Source organism: Miniopterus schreibersii, assembly GCF_964146895.1.
Source record: "Miniopterus schreibersii genome assembly, chromosome: 7".
Lineage (NCBI taxonomy): Eukaryota > Metazoa > Chordata > Mammalia > Chiroptera > Miniopteridae > Miniopterus > Miniopterus schreibersii.
The window spans coordinates 2261406-2282060 of NC_138108.1; the positions used below are offsets into that span (position 1 = coordinate 2261406).

The 20655-nt window shown below is 54.2% G+C and overlaps 1 protein-coding gene across 1 annotated transcript in view; it reads left to right on the plus strand.

The window, feature by feature from the left end:
- Window positions 1-1743: 1743 nt before the first annotated feature.
- The window catches only part of DRC11 (dynein regulatory complex subunit 11), a 71356-nt gene continuing 52444 nt past the window's right edge, over window positions 1744-20655 (plus strand). Inside the window, exons 1-5 of the mRNA XM_081141897.1 lie at window positions 1744-2061; window positions 7579-7903; window positions 9757-9876; window positions 12928-13119; window positions 13678-13749. Coding sequence (XP_080998023.1) covers window positions 2051-2061; window positions 7579-7903; window positions 9757-9876; window positions 12928-13119; window positions 13678-13749 — 720 coding nt within the window. The 5' untranslated portion in view covers window positions 1744-2050. The remainder of the gene's footprint in view (window positions 2062-7578; window positions 7904-9756; window positions 9877-12927; window positions 13120-13677; window positions 13750-20655) is intronic.

Genomic DNA, 20655 nt, shown 5'->3' on the forward strand with positions numbered 1-20655 from the left:
ATGTGGGGATTGTTCACATCCGTTTTAATTCACTTTACCAGCACATGCTCCCCAAAATCCGTCAAATAAGACTCATTTCCCAGCCCAAGTCCTTCTTGCTGTGTGACTGTAACGGACTGGAGAGAGGCCAAGCTGCACGGCCACGCTCCGCCGTGGGCCGGGCAGCTGTCAGCTGTCGGGGTCGTCGTTGCTAAGCCCGGATCTGCGCTGTGAGCGCCCAGCTGCACCCCCTGCGAGCAGCAGATCCTGCACACCTGGGACACCTCTCAAGACTTCTCTGAACCCCCAGACTAGGAATTCTGCTTATTGAGATGCGGATTCTGAGCAGACCCCTAGGCAACCCCGGCAGCTTAGGGGAGCAGCTGCTGCACGCTCGCGTGTGGGCTCTAATTTGTGCCAAGAGCTCCGCGTACATTACTCATCTACTCCTTATAAGGGTCCTTTGAGGTGAGTGGAACGGTCCCTGTTACAAACTATCACGTGTCCTGGACGTCGGGGTTGGTTAGAGAGACTATGACTGTGAAAGCCATGTCTCCCACCACCAGCCCAGCGTTCACTTTAACCATGATGTTAACACAATGCCTGCTTCGTCTACTTCCAGTTACGTGTGGAAATGTTCGCAGCAGCGGCATCTCGTCCATTCGCTTCTGTGCAGACGTACCTCAGGCCTAAAGGCTGCCTGCTGCAGCAGAGTCAACATCTGGCATTTAAAACGCACCTCTTACGTAGAGTGGCGTTCTTACACTTAGGCCCAGGAAGTGCTTCTCACATCTGAGCTCAGAGGAGAGGGCCTTCGAATCCGGTTTCAACGGCGCACCTTTTCCCTGATGAGCCTGCCTTCGCCATCCCACCTGAGGGTCGCGGAGGAGCTGGATCCAAGTCGGCGTCAGGCCCCTTGCAGTGGGACCAGGGCAGTCCCTCCTCAAGGTTCAGCACTCACGCTCCTGGAGGACCTCGCTATGCCTCCTGACCGGCTAGGTGAGCTCAGCTTCGGGAGACGGCAATGCAGTACCATTTCTGGAGTCTATGGCATGAAGTTGTACCTAATTTTTTCGTTAGGTCGCTCCTTTATTTTTTGCTGGTTTTTACTGTTCTGTTCGTTGCATTACTAACGGCGGGAGAGGGCCTCTGTGACCCAGCTTCCGTCATTTGCACGTGGGTGTCCTCGCCACGCTCTCGACTGCATGACTTCTGTATATGTTCCTGTACGAATTGCAAAGTGTAAAATTTGCTGATACATCTCAACATTTACTAACTAGGAAGGGAGAGCAAAGGAAACAATGGGAGTCACCTGCTAATAACAAACACCCGCCTAGCATCTCAGTTACCACGCACTGCGCGCCTCCCTTTCCATGAAGCCCGGGGAGGGCAGCGTCTGCACCCCTCCTGGATCCCCGACCTAAGCCTACCCTTGACCCAGAGCAGATGCCCAGGAACGTTCTAGACGAAGGAACGACTGTTACCCCACTTCACAGGTGGGAAGACTGAGGCCGCCGTCATTCGAGGCCTTGTCCAAGGCTACATATCTGAAGGCGGATGAAAACGGGGCAAACGGGACGAGGAGCAGAGCGGGGCGCGGGGCCCCGGGGCCGGCGCGGGCCTGTCCCCGGGCGGGCGCCCTGGAGGCGGCTGCTTCTCCCTCCCCGCGGGGCCGCAGCCCCTCCGCCCCTCCGCCCGCAGCGCAGAGGCGCCCTTGGCGTCCAGCGCGGTTGCCACGGAAACGGCGAGCGGCCGCGCAGGCGCGTAGAGCGCAGGGGGGCGGGGAGCGGCACTGCGCAGGCGCGGCGCCTCCGTTGCTAGGAGCCGCCTGGCGTCCGGAGAAGTGGCGACGGCGAAGTTCCAGAGCCTCGGGCCGCGACGGACCCATCAAATCCCGGTCTCCGCGCCCGACCGTCCCCGCCGTCACCGTCCCTGGCCCCACGTGCGAGGCTGCCCCAGACCCCTGCCCCCCCCCTCCGGAAGGATCGCCCCCTGCTCGCCCCTGGAGGGGACCCGGCCCTGCGGCTGAAGAGCTTCCCGGCGGGCGAGGGGAAGAGGGAAAGTAGCCGGCATGTCGAGCGCGTAAGTGAGGCTGCTGGGCCACAGCCGCAGGGTGGGCTTCTCCCAACCCAAAAGCTCCTTTGCTCTTTTCTTCTCCCACCCCCGCCCCTCCTCCTTCTTACATTCTAGCAAATAAAGATACTCCTCAGGCTGGAGTATCAGCTTCTTGTGGACAAGGAACCTCATACACTTAGGCCCCCCGCCCACCCTGCACCGCCTCCTCCCGCCTCCGGCCAGGCCACCTCCTCCGGGCCCCCTGCTGCGCCCCCTGGGCCCTGCTGGTGGTGTACTTTGGAGGAAGCAGAAGCTTCGGAGCTTCGGTGCATTGCCCGCTGCTTTGCTAGTATTTCGAAGTAGCATGTGGTTGCTTTGTGAAAACGCCCGGGTCGCAGTATTGAGTCAGGAAAGATCTTGCAGAAGGTTTATTGTTCCCATTTGGCTTTTTCCTAAGGACCCCAGTCAGGTGTCCATGAAGGGCACGCCGGGGCCTCGCACTGCACCGGCCCTTGCTCAGCAACTATTTCCTCGGCCTTCGTAGTCATCACTTCAAACATGTCTCATAGCGCTGACTCTGGGCCTGTTTAAGGGTTTGAAATAGAATAAGTTTCCATCTTCACACACCCTGTCACGTAGGAGCTGCTACTGTTACGTCCATTTTACAGATGGGGAAACAGGCACAGAGAGGCGAAGCAGTTCATGTGCAGGAAGTAGGCAGTGCCAGCCCAGGCGCTGTAGCTCCAGCCTGTGCCATTCCAAACCCTGTTTTCCAGGCGAAGAAGTAAGAGCAGAGAGGTGGAGGGCTTGCCGGGGTGTGCAGGTGGGGGCGGTCAGTTCAGTCTCTGACGTGTTGAGTTTGAAGTGCCAATTGGGCATCCAGCGGAGATCACGTAGGCAGTTAAATACTCAGGTCCTGAGTTTGGGAGAGGGGTCTGTGTATGAATATAAGCTGGCACTGTGGGTATATGGGTGGTCTTTATGAGGCATGGAGCGAGTGTAGACAGAAGAGAGGAGGGGTTCAAGGACCTTGGGGACAAAAGGAGAAACTAACAAAGGGGTCAAAGGCGTGATCCGTGAGAAAGAGGAAATCATGGTGCCCTGGAAGCCAGGTGGAAAAAAAAATGTTTCTCAGTGGAAGGAGTAAGAGACCCTGTAAAACGCTGCTGGGACAGGTCACAGGAGGGCTGGGAATTGAGCACTGATCTGTCAGTGTGGGGGCCAGCGGTGACCTTGACCTTCAGGGGAGCAAGGGAACAGGAAGATCATCTAGAGTGAGCGCAGGAGAGAGAGGGGAGAAACTGGAGACAGCGAGCACAGCTAACGTTTTAAAGGAATTTCGCTGTAGCTGGTGAATGGGAAACGGGACCCGGAGACAGACTTTTTTAAAGATTTTTTTTAAAGATAGGAAACAATAGCCTGTTTGTTTGTTGGAGGGAATGGCTGGGTGGTCAAGGAAACGGGGTGCTATGGGAGAAGGGGGGAGGACCGGGTGACGTCCTGTTGGAGAGGGCACAGGACCCAGTCCAGGCCTTGGCTGCAGAGGCAGGAAGGTTTGTCTCGGGATCTGGTGAAAGGGCAGGTGGAGGCTCCGTGAACATGCACGCAGCCCAGCGGGTGGGTGCCCGGGGGGGCCTGGAAGGGTGGTGCAGACGGTAGATGATGGAGGCACTGAGGGGCAGTGGGCAGTACCCTCTGATGACATGAGGTTCCGAGCTGGGGAGTGTCGGGGAAGGGGGGAGAGAGGTCTGGAAGGGGCAGTGAGGAGCAAGGTTGGCCCGTGACCCAGCTCCTCCCCAGTGGGAGAAAGGAGCCTCCCTGAGAGGGCACCTGGTCCTTAGGGGACAGCCAGGATCCCTTGGAACAAAAAGGCTGAGGGGATATTCCAGAGAGAGCATTAGCAACTAGATGACACTGGAAGAATCGAAGGCTCATCGCGTGTAATATAACTTGGGAAGAATTCCCATTTTGCAGTATTTAGATTTTTTTATCGAAGCACATGGTATGTCTGAATATTCCTGTCCCCCCGCCACCCCCACTTCCAGTTTAGGAAGACTGCCAGGTGTGGATATCAGTCTGGTCTTTCTCAGCCGTCACATTCGGTCTCCCCGCCCGCAGTCCTCCTGACTTCAGTATCTGCTACGTTTCTAGGTCGTGCGCTCGAGTCTGAAACCAATCATGTACTTAAACAATTCTAAGTAGCCTCGCGGATAAAATAGTGCCTTCTCCTTGCAAGGCGCGTTTAAGATTTCCAGAACACCCCCATCTGTTACCCCATCCCGCGGTAATCCTCAGGGTGTCTGGGACAGGCGTCCGCACCCGGCTTGAGGAAGTCAAGGCACAGGAGGTTAAGTGACCTGCCGGGGGCCAACTCCTCAGGAAGCGGGTTCTCATTTTAAACCTGGAGGGTTTTTACCTTTGAAAACTGCCTCGCCATACCCAAGGAAAGTAAAAACACAGGTCCACACAAAAGCCTGCCCAGGGATGCTCCCGGGAGCATCAGTCACAATAACCGAAAGGCAGAGCAACCCACGGGCTGGCCTGGCTGAGGCCCGGGGAGGGAGGGATTGTGGCTGGTGGACACACATGGAAAGATGACCAAAGCCAAAGCCAGTCTCCATCCGGGGTCAGGGTAGGATGCAGGGGCCGGCGTGCTCATATAGCTACTTAACACTCCCACCAACCAGCAGCCTTCGTCTGGTCTCCCCAAGGACCAGCAGAGAGGCAGTGCGGAGGAAGGAAAGGCTGTGGCCCAAATGGCAGGACCTGGAGGGCTCAAGCCAGCAGGACGGGCTTTGGCCAGAAGTCCCAGGGAGGGGTCGGCTCCGCCCTGGCCCTGGAGGGATTTCTGCCTCTCTGGCCCTGGGTGAATTTGGGCAGCAAGGGCCTGGCCGGGCCGGCTCCGAAGCAGCGTCTGGGTGCCCTGAAGTCCTCGGTGTGTTCCATCCCGCCCATTCGGCTGTCGTCCCCCTGGAGGGAGCCTCCTCTACCCACGATCCCTTGCTGCCGATGGGCTTGGGGCTCTGCGGGGTTCAGGTCACCCCGGCAGCGCCCTGTGAGGCAGCCTCCTCAGCTGTTGCGCAACCTCGAGGCTGACGGGCGTGTGCCAGGCTTTGGAGCCTGATAAGACGTCTTTCTCTTTCACCGTGGGCTCCCTCCCCCACGCAGAGGTTATGACTGACGCCGTTTGCAGGGTCTGCGGCGCATTACTGCCCAACTCTTGGCCGTATTAAGCCTGCGCGTCAGTCCCGGATCCGCTGTCTCTGTCTCGCCCTCTGCGGGCGGGCCGGACCCTGCCTCCCGCCTGCTGTGCCCTCCTCAGCTGGCCCCCGAGGCCCCTCTCCAGCCTTGGCGGCTTCACCCGTGTCCCGCTGCCTTGCTGCACTCACTGACTTCTTCTATTTTGTTCCGATTTCCCTGGATTTTGCAATGGCGTCGTTTACAGGGATTTTTAAATCTTTTCTATGACGCCCTCTCCTGCCCGTCTTTCCCTTGTATTCTGTCTTCCTGGGTGCGTTTCTAGGGTTTCTCTGCTGAGACTAGTTCGGTCTCCGGGTTTCAGCATTTTGAACTGGTCGCCGTCTATCCCTGGGGCGTGCAGACCGTGCTGGCTGTTCATCGGGCGTGTGCTGTAAATTAGAGTTTATGGGGCATCTTCTCGGGATCTGTGGAAATCGTCTCTGGCATTTACTGTCCGTCGCTGTGCTCCGTGCAGCCCTGTGTTTAAGTCTCCCGAATTCCTGAGGCGACCCCTCCCTGGTCACCAGGAACGGCTCTTTTGATCTGGCGCCGGGTTCTGTTTGCTAAGTGGAATTTCAGATCCAAGTTTAAACAGAATTAGCCTGTCATTTTCTTCTGTGATGTTGTCCTGACAGGTTTAGGCCCCAAACCCTCTTTCCCCACAGCACGGACGGGGCGGGTTTTCTGTTTTATGTGAACATTACTTGAGCCGGTTGGTATGCGCACTGCAGCCTGCGGCCCCCGCCCGTGGGGTCAGCCGGCGCCTCGGGCCGCGAAGCCTGGGCTCCTCCGGCTGCTGCACAATTTTATATTCCGGGGGCACACGCCCGATGAGCCTCTGTTTGCTCTTACCCGAGGTGCGCCCGGCCCGGCTCGCTCTGCCCCTCCTCTCCTCCCGTTGGTCTTTCTGAGGTGCCCTCGGGGCGGGAGAGGAGGGGCTCCGTGTAGAAAGGAGAGTGGAAGGAGCGCATTTACACGGCAACAAAGCATTTAAAAGGCTAGAAACGCGCGAGGCCAAGAGGACACTGGAGCATTTGACGTGGGATGTCCCTGAAATGCAGGAGGGGGGAAGGAGACTGGAGGAGAGGAGAGGGGGGCAGGGACGGTGACCTGGGGCCAGCAACGGGGTGGGGAGATAAGAGGCCAGGTCTGGGCAGAGCCCCGGGACGGGGCGGGGGCATTCCTGTCCTTCCAGCCGGGCGGACTGGTGGGGACTGGCTGCGGATCTGTGTCAGGGACTCCTTCCCAGAAGCGCTGAACTTCAGTTAGCTTTTCAGTCATTGTTCTCAGATACTATAAAAGAGCCAAAATCACCCAAAATTTTTTCTAAAAAGTCTCCGCCAGGAGTGGCGGAGTCCCAACAGTAAAAGGGCAGCACACTCAGCCTGGGGCGCTAATAAAGGGACCAGTGACAAAGGTGCGCGCTGAGCCCAGGGAGGCCAAGCAGGGATGGTGTGGCGCCCTGGGGCTGGCGACGCGGAGACGGCACCACCCTGACCTGCGGTAGAAGGAGGGTCATGTGTTGGCTCCCTAGGGAGGCGGCGGGAGAGGGCGCACCTCTGTCTCACTGCCCCCGGCTTCCTGCCCACCCCCGTCCGCTGTCTCGGCCAATGGGACGCGGGGGCCCCGGGAGCCCCCGACCCCGTCCCCAGAGGCCACCATCCACGCGGCGCCCGCCCCGTGCCGGTCACGCTCCGCTGTGTCCGTAGGGCTCCTGGTTGGTGCCGCAGCTGTGATTCACTCACTTTTCACGGCTGTGTGATAGTCCGTGAATTGCTGCCGTCTGCCTGCCCATCTCTTGCTGGTGGACACTTGGGTTATGTCCAGGTCTTTGCTATTATAAAGAAATCGTCACTCTGGATGCAGATTTGCTCGCGTTTCCCTGGGTGTGCGTGTTCCTTCCAGGGGATGCACGTGTCCCGCTAGACGAGAGAACCCTCAGTTACTTTCCAAAGGGGTTCATCCAGTTTATACTCCACCAGCTCTGCACGTGGACAAATCAGTTAACCGGCCCGGTTATCGGCTTTAACCCTGGCTTTACGGGTATCGCCGGGAATCACTTCGTGTCCTGTCGGTGAAAGGCTTTCCCAGCTATTTGTTCGATGATGATGACAGCAGTGGCCACACCCAAGAGTCACACCCGCGTCCACCTAGGCCATGCACTGAGTGAGGAGCCGCGACTGCCCGCGGTGTTCTGAGCTCGCCCCTGCGACGTTGCCGTCGGTCGCCCCAGGCGCCCGGCCTGCGCGCCTGACGAGGTGAGTTCTGCTGACGGCGTTATCTGAACCCTCTGTGTCTTCTCAGGATGTATGATACGATGTGGCATCGGACCCAGGACGCCCTCAATTCTTTGCTTGTTAAAGAGTCTCAGGAGACGGCAGAACCGCCGAGAAGTCAAGTCTACATTTTCCACATGTTAGCCACCTTCTACGTAAAATATGTACAGATCTTTCGGAACCTGGAGAACGTCTATGACCAGATCGTTCATCCGCAGAAGCGAATACTGATCCGGAAAATTCTGGACGGTGTGATGGGTCGCGTCCTGGAGCTGAAGAATGAAATGGTTGAGCTGGAGTTATCCGAGTTTCATTATTTCGACGAGATCCTACACGACCTAAAGTTGGCTCCCGTAAGTACTCGGGTTTCTTTGCTGATTAGTTTATTTTCGTTTTCAGTAAGATACGCAGCCCCGCGACCTCCCCTCCGCAGGCTGTCCCGACGCGTTTACTGCCCTCGCCCCCCCCCCCCCCCGCTGCCGTGGGCGTGGCCTGCGTCTCCCCGCTTTGGGGCACGAGTGAATCGTTGGCCTTTGGGCTGTTGGACGCTGAGGTTATTGCGGTCTCGTCACCCGGTGCCTGCCAGGCCTGTCGGACCGGAGCAGGCTGACCCCTTCCCAAGTGTCCTGCAGCACCAGCCCTCCCAGTTTCCAACAGCAGTGTCTCTCCTGTTTCCAGAGGAAACCTCTCTCTGGCCTGTCTTCCCGTCGCCTCCTGGATGAGTAGCCCTTGGCCGCTGGCTCCCTATTACCAGGGACGCATCTCCTCCATTGTTTGGGCCAGTGGTGACTCTGAGGACGTGTGGCAGTGGGCCTCTGGGCCTCAGGCACCGAAAAGGGCTCCGTCTCCCTCGCTGAGGCCCTGGGGCCCCCCACCGCCACCTGCGGACAAAGTGCCCTCCTGTGAGCGCTGCCCTGCGGCTGCCCTCTGACCCTCGCTGCCAGGCGCCCGGGGCCGCCTCTGACGCTCTGTCTGCCTGGGTCTTCCGAGGGCCAGTGGATGCCACGCTGCAGGGTCGCAGTCCCACAAGCTCAGGCTTCATTTCGACAGAAACGTTTCCCTGAAGGAAAGATAAAGGAGAAAATGTTGAATTTTCTACATGGGGTTTAATGTTTCTTCCTTTTGAAAATATTTGGGCTTCCTTGAAGGTTCTGTTTCCTTCTGGGATAGACTTTCCTGGCAGAAGTGGTGCATTTTACCAGCATGGAGCTGAAAGAGAATCACTGAAATGAGTGGAAATGTGGAAGATCATTCGAAAACATTCATGTTTATTGCATTCGTTTATAAGAACATGAGTTAAATCATTTCCAAGTCATGCACTTTACCCACTTGTGTGAAAAAATCAAGAACAACTTAGGTATATGCACAACCCAAGGACACGGACAATGGTGGGGAGAGGGACCGGGGAGAGGGATGGGACGGGGTGGAACCGGTCATAGGGGAGAAAAGGGGACATCTGTAATATTTTAAACAAAAGTAAAAGTAAAAAAAAAAAAAAAGTAACTTAGGAAAAACATGAAATAGTTACCCAATTATGTTCCTAAATTTAATTAATTAATATCAAATTTATTAATTTAATTTTAAGGTTATTAAATAATATCCCTAAATGTCAGGAATAAAGAGTTTATGCAATTTATATGGTAACGTGCACAGTGATGAATAGAAGTTTATATTTATTGTATGAAAAACAAGCATCCTAATAAAGCAAATTAATTTTGTAAATAATTTTTGTAATGGGATAATTTACATAAAAATAAAGCCAATTATTAGAAAAAATTGTGACCATTGTGTCCAAAATTCGATGGTGGTAATGATAAATTATTAGGTTTTATTCAAAGATATCTATAGCTCAATACTTCACCATCCTAATTTACATCATTATTCTAGGTAGACTGAGGTGATGTTATGTTTCTTTAAAGAAATTCATTAAGTTGCCTTTAGTTAGTGGAAGCCCAACTTGTATGAATTACTGAAGTCTTATGTGATGATTACAACAGGGACGTGGCTACAGTGTTTCCTTTTGACTTTATCTGTGTCTCCTTATCGGTAACAAACTCTCTTCACTCCACTGGCCTCCTTGTCTCCCAAGGGAGGAGAGGAGGGTGGGAAATAAAGCCCGTCTTGTTCTTACCGTACATTTCAAATGGACTTGAGTCCTGGAATTGTGACAAAAATGCTCTTTTGCTTATTTTTTCTCTTTCTCCAGGAACAATTAGATATTCCCATACCCAAGTACTTTTTGAAGGAGAAGTTGGAAGTAATAAAAAGAAGAGAGAAAATCCTTGCTCAAATATTAGCCGACATTGGATTGGACATGGAGCACATGGTTTGTATATCATTTCAACCAACATTAGCCCATAATCTATAAAATCTGCTCTTTCTGCTCCTAATTGAGAAGCAGTTGGATTATTTTGTTGTGAGGGGAGTGGTACCTTCCCCCCGCTTGTTATTCAGTATAGTTTTTGGTAATTCATAACGATTATTTGTCAAGAACTTAGAAATCAAGACCAGAATATAATACGTTGTTGGTTAAATCAGCATTTCTATGATTCTGTAGATTAGCAACTCCGTCTAATTTTTCGTCTCAGATTCACCTCACCTAAGTCCGAAACGGAAGGGCGCTCATGTAAAATAATTGAGGGCTGCCCAGCCGGCGCGGCTCAGCAGTTGAGCATCGACCTGTGATCCAGGAGATCGGGGTTCGAGTCCTGGTCAGAGCACATGCCGGGGTTGAGGGCTCGATCCCCAGCAGGGGGCGTGCAGGAGGCAGCCGATCAATGACTCTCTCATCCTTGATGTTTCTCTCTCTCCCCCTTCCTCTCTCTGAAATCAATGAAGATATATGTAAAATAAAATATAATTGAGGGCTGAAATAACTCACTCAGAACTCACAAATGACCATACTTTCTAAAAAGCTGATTGACCTTTTACAACTTCAACTTGAGTGACACTTGGACCACCTCGAGTGGACTGTCTGTAGGAAGGAAAGATCCTTAAAGTTCCCCGGAGGCCAAGAGCAGGATCCTGCAGTCCTCCGCCCTCCCTCCCTCAGCCCCTCGCGGGCAGCTCCGCTCCTTCCTCTCGGCCTGTAGCTCTGGCCTGACCTGCTCCGGGTCCGTGCTGGGGTCTCCCGTTCAGCCTCCAGGGGCGGTCTTGCTGCCAGTCCTTTCCACGGGCACCGCCCTGGCTTCTGGCAAATCTCAAGCATTTCCGTGACCTTCCCTGCCTGCGAGTCAGTGCCCCTGACCACCCAAACCCAGACAGCCCTCAGCGAGCCGGGCACCCTCGGCGGCGATGCCACCCCTGCGGGTGCAGACCGGGTGTCCAGGAGGGATCGGGCCGCATGCTCGGTCTCCCTACACACGGCCCCGCCGGGTCCTGTCACCCCGGCTCCACCGCGAGCGGCCGTGGGGCGGGAGTGCAGGCCCGGCTCACCCACCCTGCGCCGCGCTTTGCGGAGGCGCTCTTGCTTCCTGGGCAGAGAGGGCTCCGCCCTCTCCCTCCGTCCCAGCCTGTCCAAATGATTCTCGTTCCCACGGGAGCCCTTTCCGGACCCCGCTAATTCCAGACCATCTCTCCATCCAGGGCCTATCCCCTAAGTGACTGGCCCCTCTTCCCATTGTTCGTTCGCCAAGGCTGACTTGCCCGGGGGCATCCGGCCGCCCTGCACCACCTGGCTCCTGGTCCCACCTTCAGCACGAAGCCCTTCCTTCAGCCCCCACCCCACCCACCTCTCCGAGGAACCCCTGCACAGAGCGTTGGCGAGCCTGCAGAATTCACTGAAGGTGGCACAGGGGAGCCGAGAAGGGAGAGTAAATAGTACACACTAAAGTAAAACCCTAAAATTCCCTTTGCTGTTTCTGCCCCCTCCCTCCCCCCCAATCCCTCTTCCTCTGTGGGATCTGCAGCAGGAGGTCTCTTCCCTCCCTCGGTCCAGCCCTGGGCTCTGCCCAGTTCTGGGTCACAGGTGCTCCCGCTCAGCAGGACTTCCAGCTTCTGGGCTCCAGCCCCGAGCATCTGGGTGACGTCCCCATGCCCTTGGGGTCTCCCTGGACCCCGACTCTCATCTTAAGCTGCTTATTCTTGAAAATATATGTGATATTTACCCCAAGAAGCATTTTGATAAGTGGACATTACTCTCCACATCTACTTTGTGATGTTCAACATTCACTCTCGGGGCCCCATCCACGTCAGAAATCTCTGTCGCAGAGACTACCCCACACCTCTTAGAAGGAGCCAGCAGGGACTGTAATTATTTTCAGAAAAACAGTATAGAATCTAAAGGAAATAAATGCAATAAGAGCTAATGTTTGCTGGGCACCTGCTACCTGCTTAAGTGTCTGGCACCTGTAGGTTCTCAGTAAATGTCCCTTTGCTCCCTTCCTGTGTGTACACACACACACACACACACACACACACACACACACACGCCGTTCGTTACACAGAGGAGTGATCACCTGGGGAGCGGTGGCCAGGTAATGAATTGAAGCACCCCCCCTTGGGACCTCAGTGTCTCGCACTGTATCCTGACATCGTGGCCATTGCTGCCCTGAGGCCTGTACAAGGACTCAGCCCGTGGTTGGGTGTTTTTGATCCCAGTGGCCCTTCTGCCCCATCCGTGCATGAGGCTCTGCCCAAGCCAGGCCACGCGCACAGCCTCTCCCTCACTCCCGGGACAACCGAGGGCCAAGGGCCTGAGCCCCCACTAAGCTCCCGCAGCCTCGCTCTTACCCCTCTTTCCTCCAGAAGAGCACAGCCCCTTGCCTGACTTTGCCTCAAAGACGGCATTGGACTGCACAAGCCCAGTGTTTCTCAGTCTCCATAGCACCCATCACGTCTGAATGTTTCGAAATGCAAACTTGTAGGTACCGGAGGACATTTCATATATAAAGTTAATGCGCCTGCAAAGATTCTAGCATGAGTCATATTCACAGATCATCCTGTAATGGGTTTTAAAGTCGGCATTTTCCTTCATGTGTATTTTATGTTTTAAATTCTCGCATTAGAAATATGTTTTTAATTTATGTTTACACTATTAAGTCAATGAACACTGATGGCCATTTCAAGTTTCCTTGAATCCATTTCATTGGCATTCCTCATGTAATTTGCTGCCAGCCTAAAACGTGGAGCTAATTAGTGTTTTGTTTGGACGGTGGGGGAACGCCGAGGGCTGCTTAACCGTGGGCCGCAGCACAAGCGTGGCACATCAGCAGAACGCACAAGAGTCACGGGAGGGCGATTAGTGTTGAGCCCACGTCACACGGAGCAGTTTGGCAGCTCCGCAAGGTGGGGCGGGAAGTGAGCCTGTGATGTTTCTGGGATCGGCTGGTGCAGTTGACATGCTTAAACACTGATTGATCCCCAATGTGTTTTGCAGAAACCCCCTGAAAAGATCATTCCCCTCGAGGAGGCCGTGAAGTTGATCCAGATCGCAGAGAGGGCGCGGCAAGGCCGCCTGAGGGCCATGTTCATGAAGGAGATCTTCCTTCAAGAGAACAGGGCCAGGCTGGCCAGGATGCTTGGCGAGAAGGTCGCGGACTTGGGGGCGGCCGCAGTGCGGATCCAGAAGGTGTGACGGGGGGGCGCTCCCGGACCCGGGGCCAGGTGTCTGACGCTGCCGGGGATGCGGGCCAGGGACGCGGTCAGCTCCGAAACCCAGAATCCCCAAATCCTACTGATAGAACCGGGTTAAATTCCAGAAACATTGGCTTTCTTACCCTGGGGAACCGTTCCCTAAGCTTGGTGTGTTTTTTTACATTTAATTATAAGTAGGTATAAAGCGCAGGGCATTTTCTTCAAATGGCTTTGAAATCGTTGCTATTTGTTGGGAGAGAATGTTGCTAAAAACTCATTGAGGATATAAATCCTTAATGAACCTTTAAAAGTCCACTTACACACGGGCACATATCACCGCAGGCGGGGTCAGCGCCTGCGAGCTTGCAGTTCACACGGTCCCAGCCACCAACGCGAGGGACCAGAACCTCGACGCTCCTTTTAAAAATTTCTCCTGGATCCTAGGTTGACGCTCAGCCTCTGAGCCACGCCGGCCAGGCGCTCTCTCTCTCTCTCTCTCTCTCTTTTTTTTTTTTTTTTTTATGTACGAAACGAGTAACCGTTTCTTTTTTAGGTCTGGCGAGGTTTCCATCAGAGTAAGAGAACCAAGAGGGAGCGAGAAGAGGAGCTGGTGTTCCTGGGGATGGTGAGTCTGCGGCTTCCTGGGAGATGACGGGACCTGTGAGGCTGACCTTCCGCAGCCGGTTCTCGAGGGACAAGAGGAAAGAAAAACAAATGGCCAGTGGCTTCCGAGGGCGGGGTCCCCTGTGGGGTGGGGAGAGCAGGGCGTGTCCCGCACAGCCCTGTCAGCACCCGGGGCTCCCCGGTGTGGGCACCGGGGCTGAGCTGCCGCCCGTCTGGCGTTAGCTCGCACGCGGCTCTATTAGCGCTGCGGCCGCGGGACCGGGTGGCACGGATTCGCTGCCCTCTGGGGGCGGTGACTGAGAGAGAGAGGAGGGTGTATGAGTTACCCCCTGCTGTGTAACAGATCATACAAACTGAGCAGCGCACACGCACACACACACGCACGCACGCTCGAGCGCGCGGCCGGCTCCGTGGCAGTGGCCAGGGGTCTGCGCTTCGCTGGGCCCTCTGCCCGGCCTCGCAGACTCTGCAGTCGGGGGGCCGCTGGGCAGGGCTCCTCCGAGGCGCAGCCGGGAAGGATGGGCTTCGGCAGCGTGTGTGGGTGTTGGCAGGGCTCGGCCCCGTGGGCAGTCGGGTGGGAGCCTGTTTTCTGGCCCGTTGTTACCCGGAGACAACCCCAACTCAGTGCCACGGGGGTCCCTCCATGTGGGAACTTGCCCCCCAAAGCCAGCAAGGAAGAGATGCTACCTTCCTGCAAAAATCGCAGAAGTAGCACCCCTCGCCTCTGCCCTGCTCGGTGGGTCACCCTCCCTGGGCAGAGGGGCAGAGGAGGGTGCGAGCGCCAGGAGGGGGATGGCCGGGCGCCGCCCCAGAGGCTCTGCCGGTGCTGGGAGCTTCCTGGGTGTCGGGCCCGCAGGGGGGGCCTCCACGGCGGGGGGGCCGCGTCTGCTTTCAGGGCGCAGCCATCGCCGGGAGTGGGCGCCGTGCGTTACACTCGCCCCGCCTCTCAGCCGCGGCTGGCGAGCTGCAGCAGGACCGTCCAAATACGTATAGTCTTCACCCTGATTCTATCTCTACCTTAAGGAAACCATCGGAAATAGAGGTCTATGTGCATAGGAGTTTCCTGGTGTTCTTTTTAATGATGAAAATTAGAAATAAGCAATTCTAGTGTTCAGAGTGAGGACGAAGCTAAGTGATTTATGGTGGACCTACGTTAACACAGCAACGGGCCACCCTCGGAAACATACGTTTATGACTGATTTTTGACGGCCTGACAATGCTCAATGTGAAAATACAGGAGTTAGAATTATACATATAATTTCGACTGGATGTATACACACATCCACACACGTGCCAACAAAGGAAGGAAATACACCGAGTTCAAATAATGGTCAGTTTTTAATGTGGGGACTTTGGAAGATTTTTTTTGTCCATAATTGTCTGTATTTTCCAAAGCATTTGAATTTTGATTCATTAACTGGGGGGAAAAAAACAGTACATATTTGAAAATAAAAGTAAGCCCTGGCCTGTTTGTCTCAGTGGTTAGAGCGTCGGCCCATGGACTGAAGGGTCCGGGTTCGATTCCAACCAAGGGCACGCACCTTGGTTGCAGGCTCCATCCTCAGCCTCAGTCGGGGTGTGTGCGGGAGGCGACCAAGCGATGTGTCTCTCACATCGATGTTTCTCTCTCCCTCCCTTCCACTCTCTCTGAAAAGCAATGGAAAACATATCCTTGGGTGAGAATTTTAAAAAAACCAAAGAGAATGAAAATGAAAGTAAATGCCCAGAGAATTGCCCACTTTGCCCCAAGCCCTCCAAATCGTGTGCTGCGCCCGGGCAGGTGGGTGGGGGTGATCCAGCCTGGTTTCTCCGTATCGCCCTCAAGCGGCGCACAGATCGGAGACGTCAGGATAAAAGCAGGGGGTGCCTCCAGCTTCCTCCTTTAAACGTTAAACTCACACGCAGAAGAGTCGACCTGGGATCGTCTCAGGTGCACGTGACATGTTGTGCTAGCAGCCCTTGTAATTCCCCAGTTCCGTTTCACTTTCCCAGCCTGTGATCACGGGCCCGAAACCTAGGGGAGCGCCAGCCAAGGCTTTTCCATCTCGAAGTCTTAAAATCTTACATTGCTACCACATAGGGTTACATGTTTTTTCATTATGATTTTTCTGTTTCACTTTGTCATTGGTATCTGCTCAGCTCAAATAAAAAAATGCCTGTTAATTTTTCAGCAGCGCAGAGCCTGGGCAATATAAGGAGAGGGACTTATCTGTTTTCTATTAAGCGCGGCTTCCCCGCCGCGTGTGCATGTGTGTGCGTGTGTGCGCGCACATGCGTGCTCTCTAGATATTCACGCTCATCTGAAATTTTACTCCATCGTATAATATATGGATTCAATTTATAAAGAATGGTATCTCTGCTCACTGGCTGATAACCGTAAAAATCCATTACCCCAAATCGGAGACGTGTCTCCGACTGCATACATTTTCCACTCTGTCACTAATTAAGATATTGTCTGCTCATTTTAAAGCTTCATTTTTCCATTGTGTGACTGTGTCCTATCACACCAGCGTCGAAACCACTGGCTTATCTGATCAAAACTGTACAGGAAACTCAGCCTGTTTCCAGGGGAGACTCTTTAGGAACCAAAACCAGAATTAGAGCGAGAAGTGTCTTACGCCAAATGTTTTTCTTACACTGTGATATACACTTTTTTTTTCTGATATCGCCATTTTAAATATTTATATTCTGAAATCTACAAAGGAAAATAAATAGCCCTCTGAACATTCATGTGCAGTTGCTCTAATTGGCAGAGCCGATGGGGTGGATCAGGTAGAGGGGACGTAATGAATGCCATACGCCTCACTCTGCGGACCCCTTCAGAATAATTTGTCCCACAGTCACGACCGTATATATTCTGTGTTGGCCTGAAGCTATCGATGTTTGCATCCTAATGAACAGTGGGGGACGCGCATTAAAGAGAGAGAACTGTCACCGTGAAACGCACCAGAGACCCCTCGAACTCTGCTCACTCTCACATCCTAACACGAAGCAAGCTGGGCGCTGGATTACTTTTTGGTGAATAAATTCGACTTCTTTCTATTATCAAGTCACCCCAAGCAGGAGTGGGGCACCCGGGCGCACTCCCTCCATGGCTCCGTTGGGAAGGCGGGTGCAGTGCCCTGTGCTTCCCCGCCCTCGGCACCCGCGGGCCCCTCTGTGGAAAGGACCGTCAAAGCCAAAATGAGCCAAGAATCAAAATGAAACGCTCTTTTACGGTCACAGTTTAATATCAGCCAGGAGCCTTGTCGTCCAGCCCAGCCATGTGCGTTATTTAATGTATTTGGCTCCATATGACGTTGGATTGTTTCTAGAAGGAAATTTATTCTCAATAAACGGATGGGCCATGATGTATGGGGTTCTGTTTTGATTTGTTTTAGATTTGTTTTCTATTTTAAATGCAAAAGAGCCATCCCCCAAGTGCCCTCAGGGGAGGCTGCATCTTAGAAATGAGTGGGAGCCTCCGCCGTCAGCGTGGAAGGGTTTGCTCGCCATGTGGTGCAGAGCCAGGCACCCGGGTGGCCAGCTGGGAACGTGGGCCCGTGGGAGACACTGAGCGACCCCCCCCGGCTCTGAGCCTCGGTCTCATCCCCCGTGAGAGCTGTGGGACTTCGGGAGGGACCACGCACCGTCCAGGAACCACAGCTGCCGGGAATCGTCTTGGGAGACCCCGCGCGTTGTCCTGATAACTGAACGTCACACAATACAAAGTATCAAGAAGGTGGTAACTTTCCTGTGTCACAAATGACGAAACACTTCAAAACAAGTCGCTGCATGAAACACGCAGGCCGCTGACTTCAAAATAGAAAACGTCTCGGCCCCTGCTCGTCGGATGTGTCGGCAGCTGAGCCGGAGCAGCGGCGGCTGTGGCTGCCCGGAGATGCTGGGGGTCCGTCCCTCAGCAAGAGGCGCCGCCCCCGGGACGGTCCACAGACCGGGCCGCGCAGTGGTCCTGGGGCGGGGGCTGGGTGTGCAGGCCCCCAACGGGCGAGCGAGGGATCAGAGCACCAGTGAGGACCCTGAGTCACCTTCGTTGATTTGAAAGTCCACCTCAAGATGTTTTGGGAAAAAAGGAAAAGTCACTTTTTTTTTCCTGTTAAGTGGGATTTTACAATCTAGTGGCCTGGGAACCTTTCGTCCGATGTTGTTTTTATTATGACTCTGCTGTCGTCTTGTCCAGGCCTCCAGGCCATCAGAAATCCAAGGGTGAGAAGTCCTCTCTCCCTCTCGCCTCCTGACCCCAGGATTCCTGTGGGTGACTCTGTCCTAATTTATCTCCAGTGAGGCCCAGGCGGAGCCCTTCGAGGCAGCCCCAGGGCGGCTGAGGCCGTGACTCTGGAGCCGCCTGGGCTCTCACTCTGGCCCCACCACCCGCCGGGGGGACTCGGGCGGAGACCTGGCTTCCTGGTGCCGAGACCCCCGCATATGCAGGTTGGAAACGGTCCCGGCTCCCGCTCGTGGTTCTGTGTCCGTATTGAAGACACTGGTCTCTGTAAATAATCAGAATAGTCTCACGTTGTGCACAGCGAGCGCCGGGTGTCAGCCGATGTTTTTCTTCCAGTGGCTTAGAATCGTGGGTCTAGATGCTCGCATGAGTCGTGATTTGAAAAGGCTTGTTTAAAAATCGCCCTTTTACCTTGCAGTTAGCCAGGATCAGAAAGGTTAATGTCACAGTGTTGGCCAGGACTGTCGGGGGCCGAGGGACGGGTCAACCTCTTCGCAAGGCAGATGGGCAATAGCTCCTGAAATTACAAATGCACGTTTTTTAAAAAGTATGATCCATAGGAGCCATCAAAAAACATTTTCAGACTAAATGTTTCAAGCTGTAAGAAACCTGTCAGTGGAGAGACACAGCAAAGCACAGAGGGTAAGGTTCCCGGAATCAGTGCCCCGAGGCCAAGCCCAGCCTGCCACCTCCTGGCTGTGTGACCCTGGGTAAGCTCCTCGACCTCTCTGTGCCTCAGCTTCCTCAGATTTAAAATGAAAATAATGATGGTACCTACCCATGAGATTATTATGAGAAGTAAATAAATTAGCACTTAAAATAGCGCTTTGCAACCTGTAAGCGCCATCGAAGTGTTTATTTAAAACACTTTCAAAGAAAGTGGGACGCTAGTAGCAGAGAAGCTTCCTCCACTGATCAGTTATAAGCTCAACCAGACTGTTCCAGCCCAGCTCCTAATTCGCACATTGTGAAACTACCAAGAAATTTTTAGAAATTGGGCTTAACGGACTAGAACATTTTTAATCTTTAATAGTTTGGCACCCGCTCAGATTGTGGCGCCTTCAAACAAAGGCCCAGCGTAGCTGTGCGGCTGGCAGAGGACACTGGAGACCGCGGGCTCTGGGTCTCCCTGCAGCTGTCCCCGCTCCCACTGGCTTTGTCGTTCTGAGCAGGCCCAGGTCAGTATAAACACGGATGTCGAAATACAGAGACATTACCCTGAAATGGAATGAAATGGCGCCCGGCCGGCGTGGTCAGTGGCTGGGCGTCTTCCCAGGCACCGCGAGGTCACCAGTTCAGTCACGGTCGGGGCGCCTGCTTGGGTTGTGGGCTCGATCCCCAGCTGGGGGGTGCGGGAGGCAGCCGGTCAGTGTTGATGGTTCTCTCACCGACGTTTTATTCTCTCTCCCTCTCCCTCTCCTTCTCTCGAAATCAATTTTTTTAAATGTTTAAAATGAAATGAAACAAAATGGCTTATTTCTATAAACTAAGGGACCCACACGCAATCTTGAAATGGAGCAACTGGAGAGCCGTGCCCGCCACAGCGTGAGACGGTCGTTCCATGGGCCGGGACAGACGAGGGGCGCCGGTGGCCCAGGAACGGGGGCCCGAGGGCTCCCTAACCAGCCGACACCCGCTGCTCCCGGAGGCGGCCGGGCACATCTATCTCTAGCAAGAGGTCCCTCAGGATGGTCATTCGCTTCGCTAGATGCCCCCCGTCTCCTCACTGCTGTGTCTTCGCCTTCGGGGACAGCAAAGCACCGTGAAGAAGCGGGACCCCCCAGGACCGCGAGCTTTGGAGAAAGCCGCCCTCACCCAGCCGCTTATTTGCAAGTGTACTTGCGACTGACAAATGGAATGGATTTTCATTTGGACAAATGTCCATTTTCTCTTACTAATTTGAACACGGATTTCTAAAGACGAAGCCCATGAAACATTAGCTAAGCATTTTAAGTTAATGGGCCGTGGAGTCCTATTTCCCCTCCAACCCGGGAAGTGTCCCCCGATGTCCTGTTTCTACAGCAACATCAATTATTAATACGTGTGTTTCTGCTGACGGAGGACCCGCCGTCCGCGGGTTGCGTTCTCCGGTCCCGGGTCATTAGCTGTGGGGAGCTTGTAAACATAATGGCTTATTCCCGTGGGAAGCCTTCATTAAGACGCGTAATTCTGCAGCTAATGTATTTCGCTACATTGTGTGTTATCATGTTCCCTGTTTCCCTTTTAATATTCGTAATTTGTTTTTAAATGAGTTGCTGTTTATGGGACGATGAATTCTCGAATTTGAATTCCGTGTGATCAGAGTTGCCAAGGAGGAAACGATCTGTTAGCCCCGAGGAAACGCTGCTCGTTAACACGGGACCCAACTATATGACAACCGTTAAATTCAGAAGCAACTGGAGGAAGACTCTCCCAGGGACCCCAAGTGCATTTCTGCCGGAGAAAGTCCGTGTGGAGAAACAGGCATGAACACACGTGTGAGCAGCACCCCGTGGTGTGGCGGGAGGAACCCGGGGAGCTTCTCGTGGCTTCTCCGTTAACACCAGTGACGGTGGAAACCCCCTTATGAACCTTGGTGTCATCTGTCAACGGGATGGTCCCGTCCCCATTTCTACCTCAAAGGCAGGTGCAAGTGTGAGTGAAGAACCCCAGTGAAAGATCGTGGGGACAGTGAAAACCCGA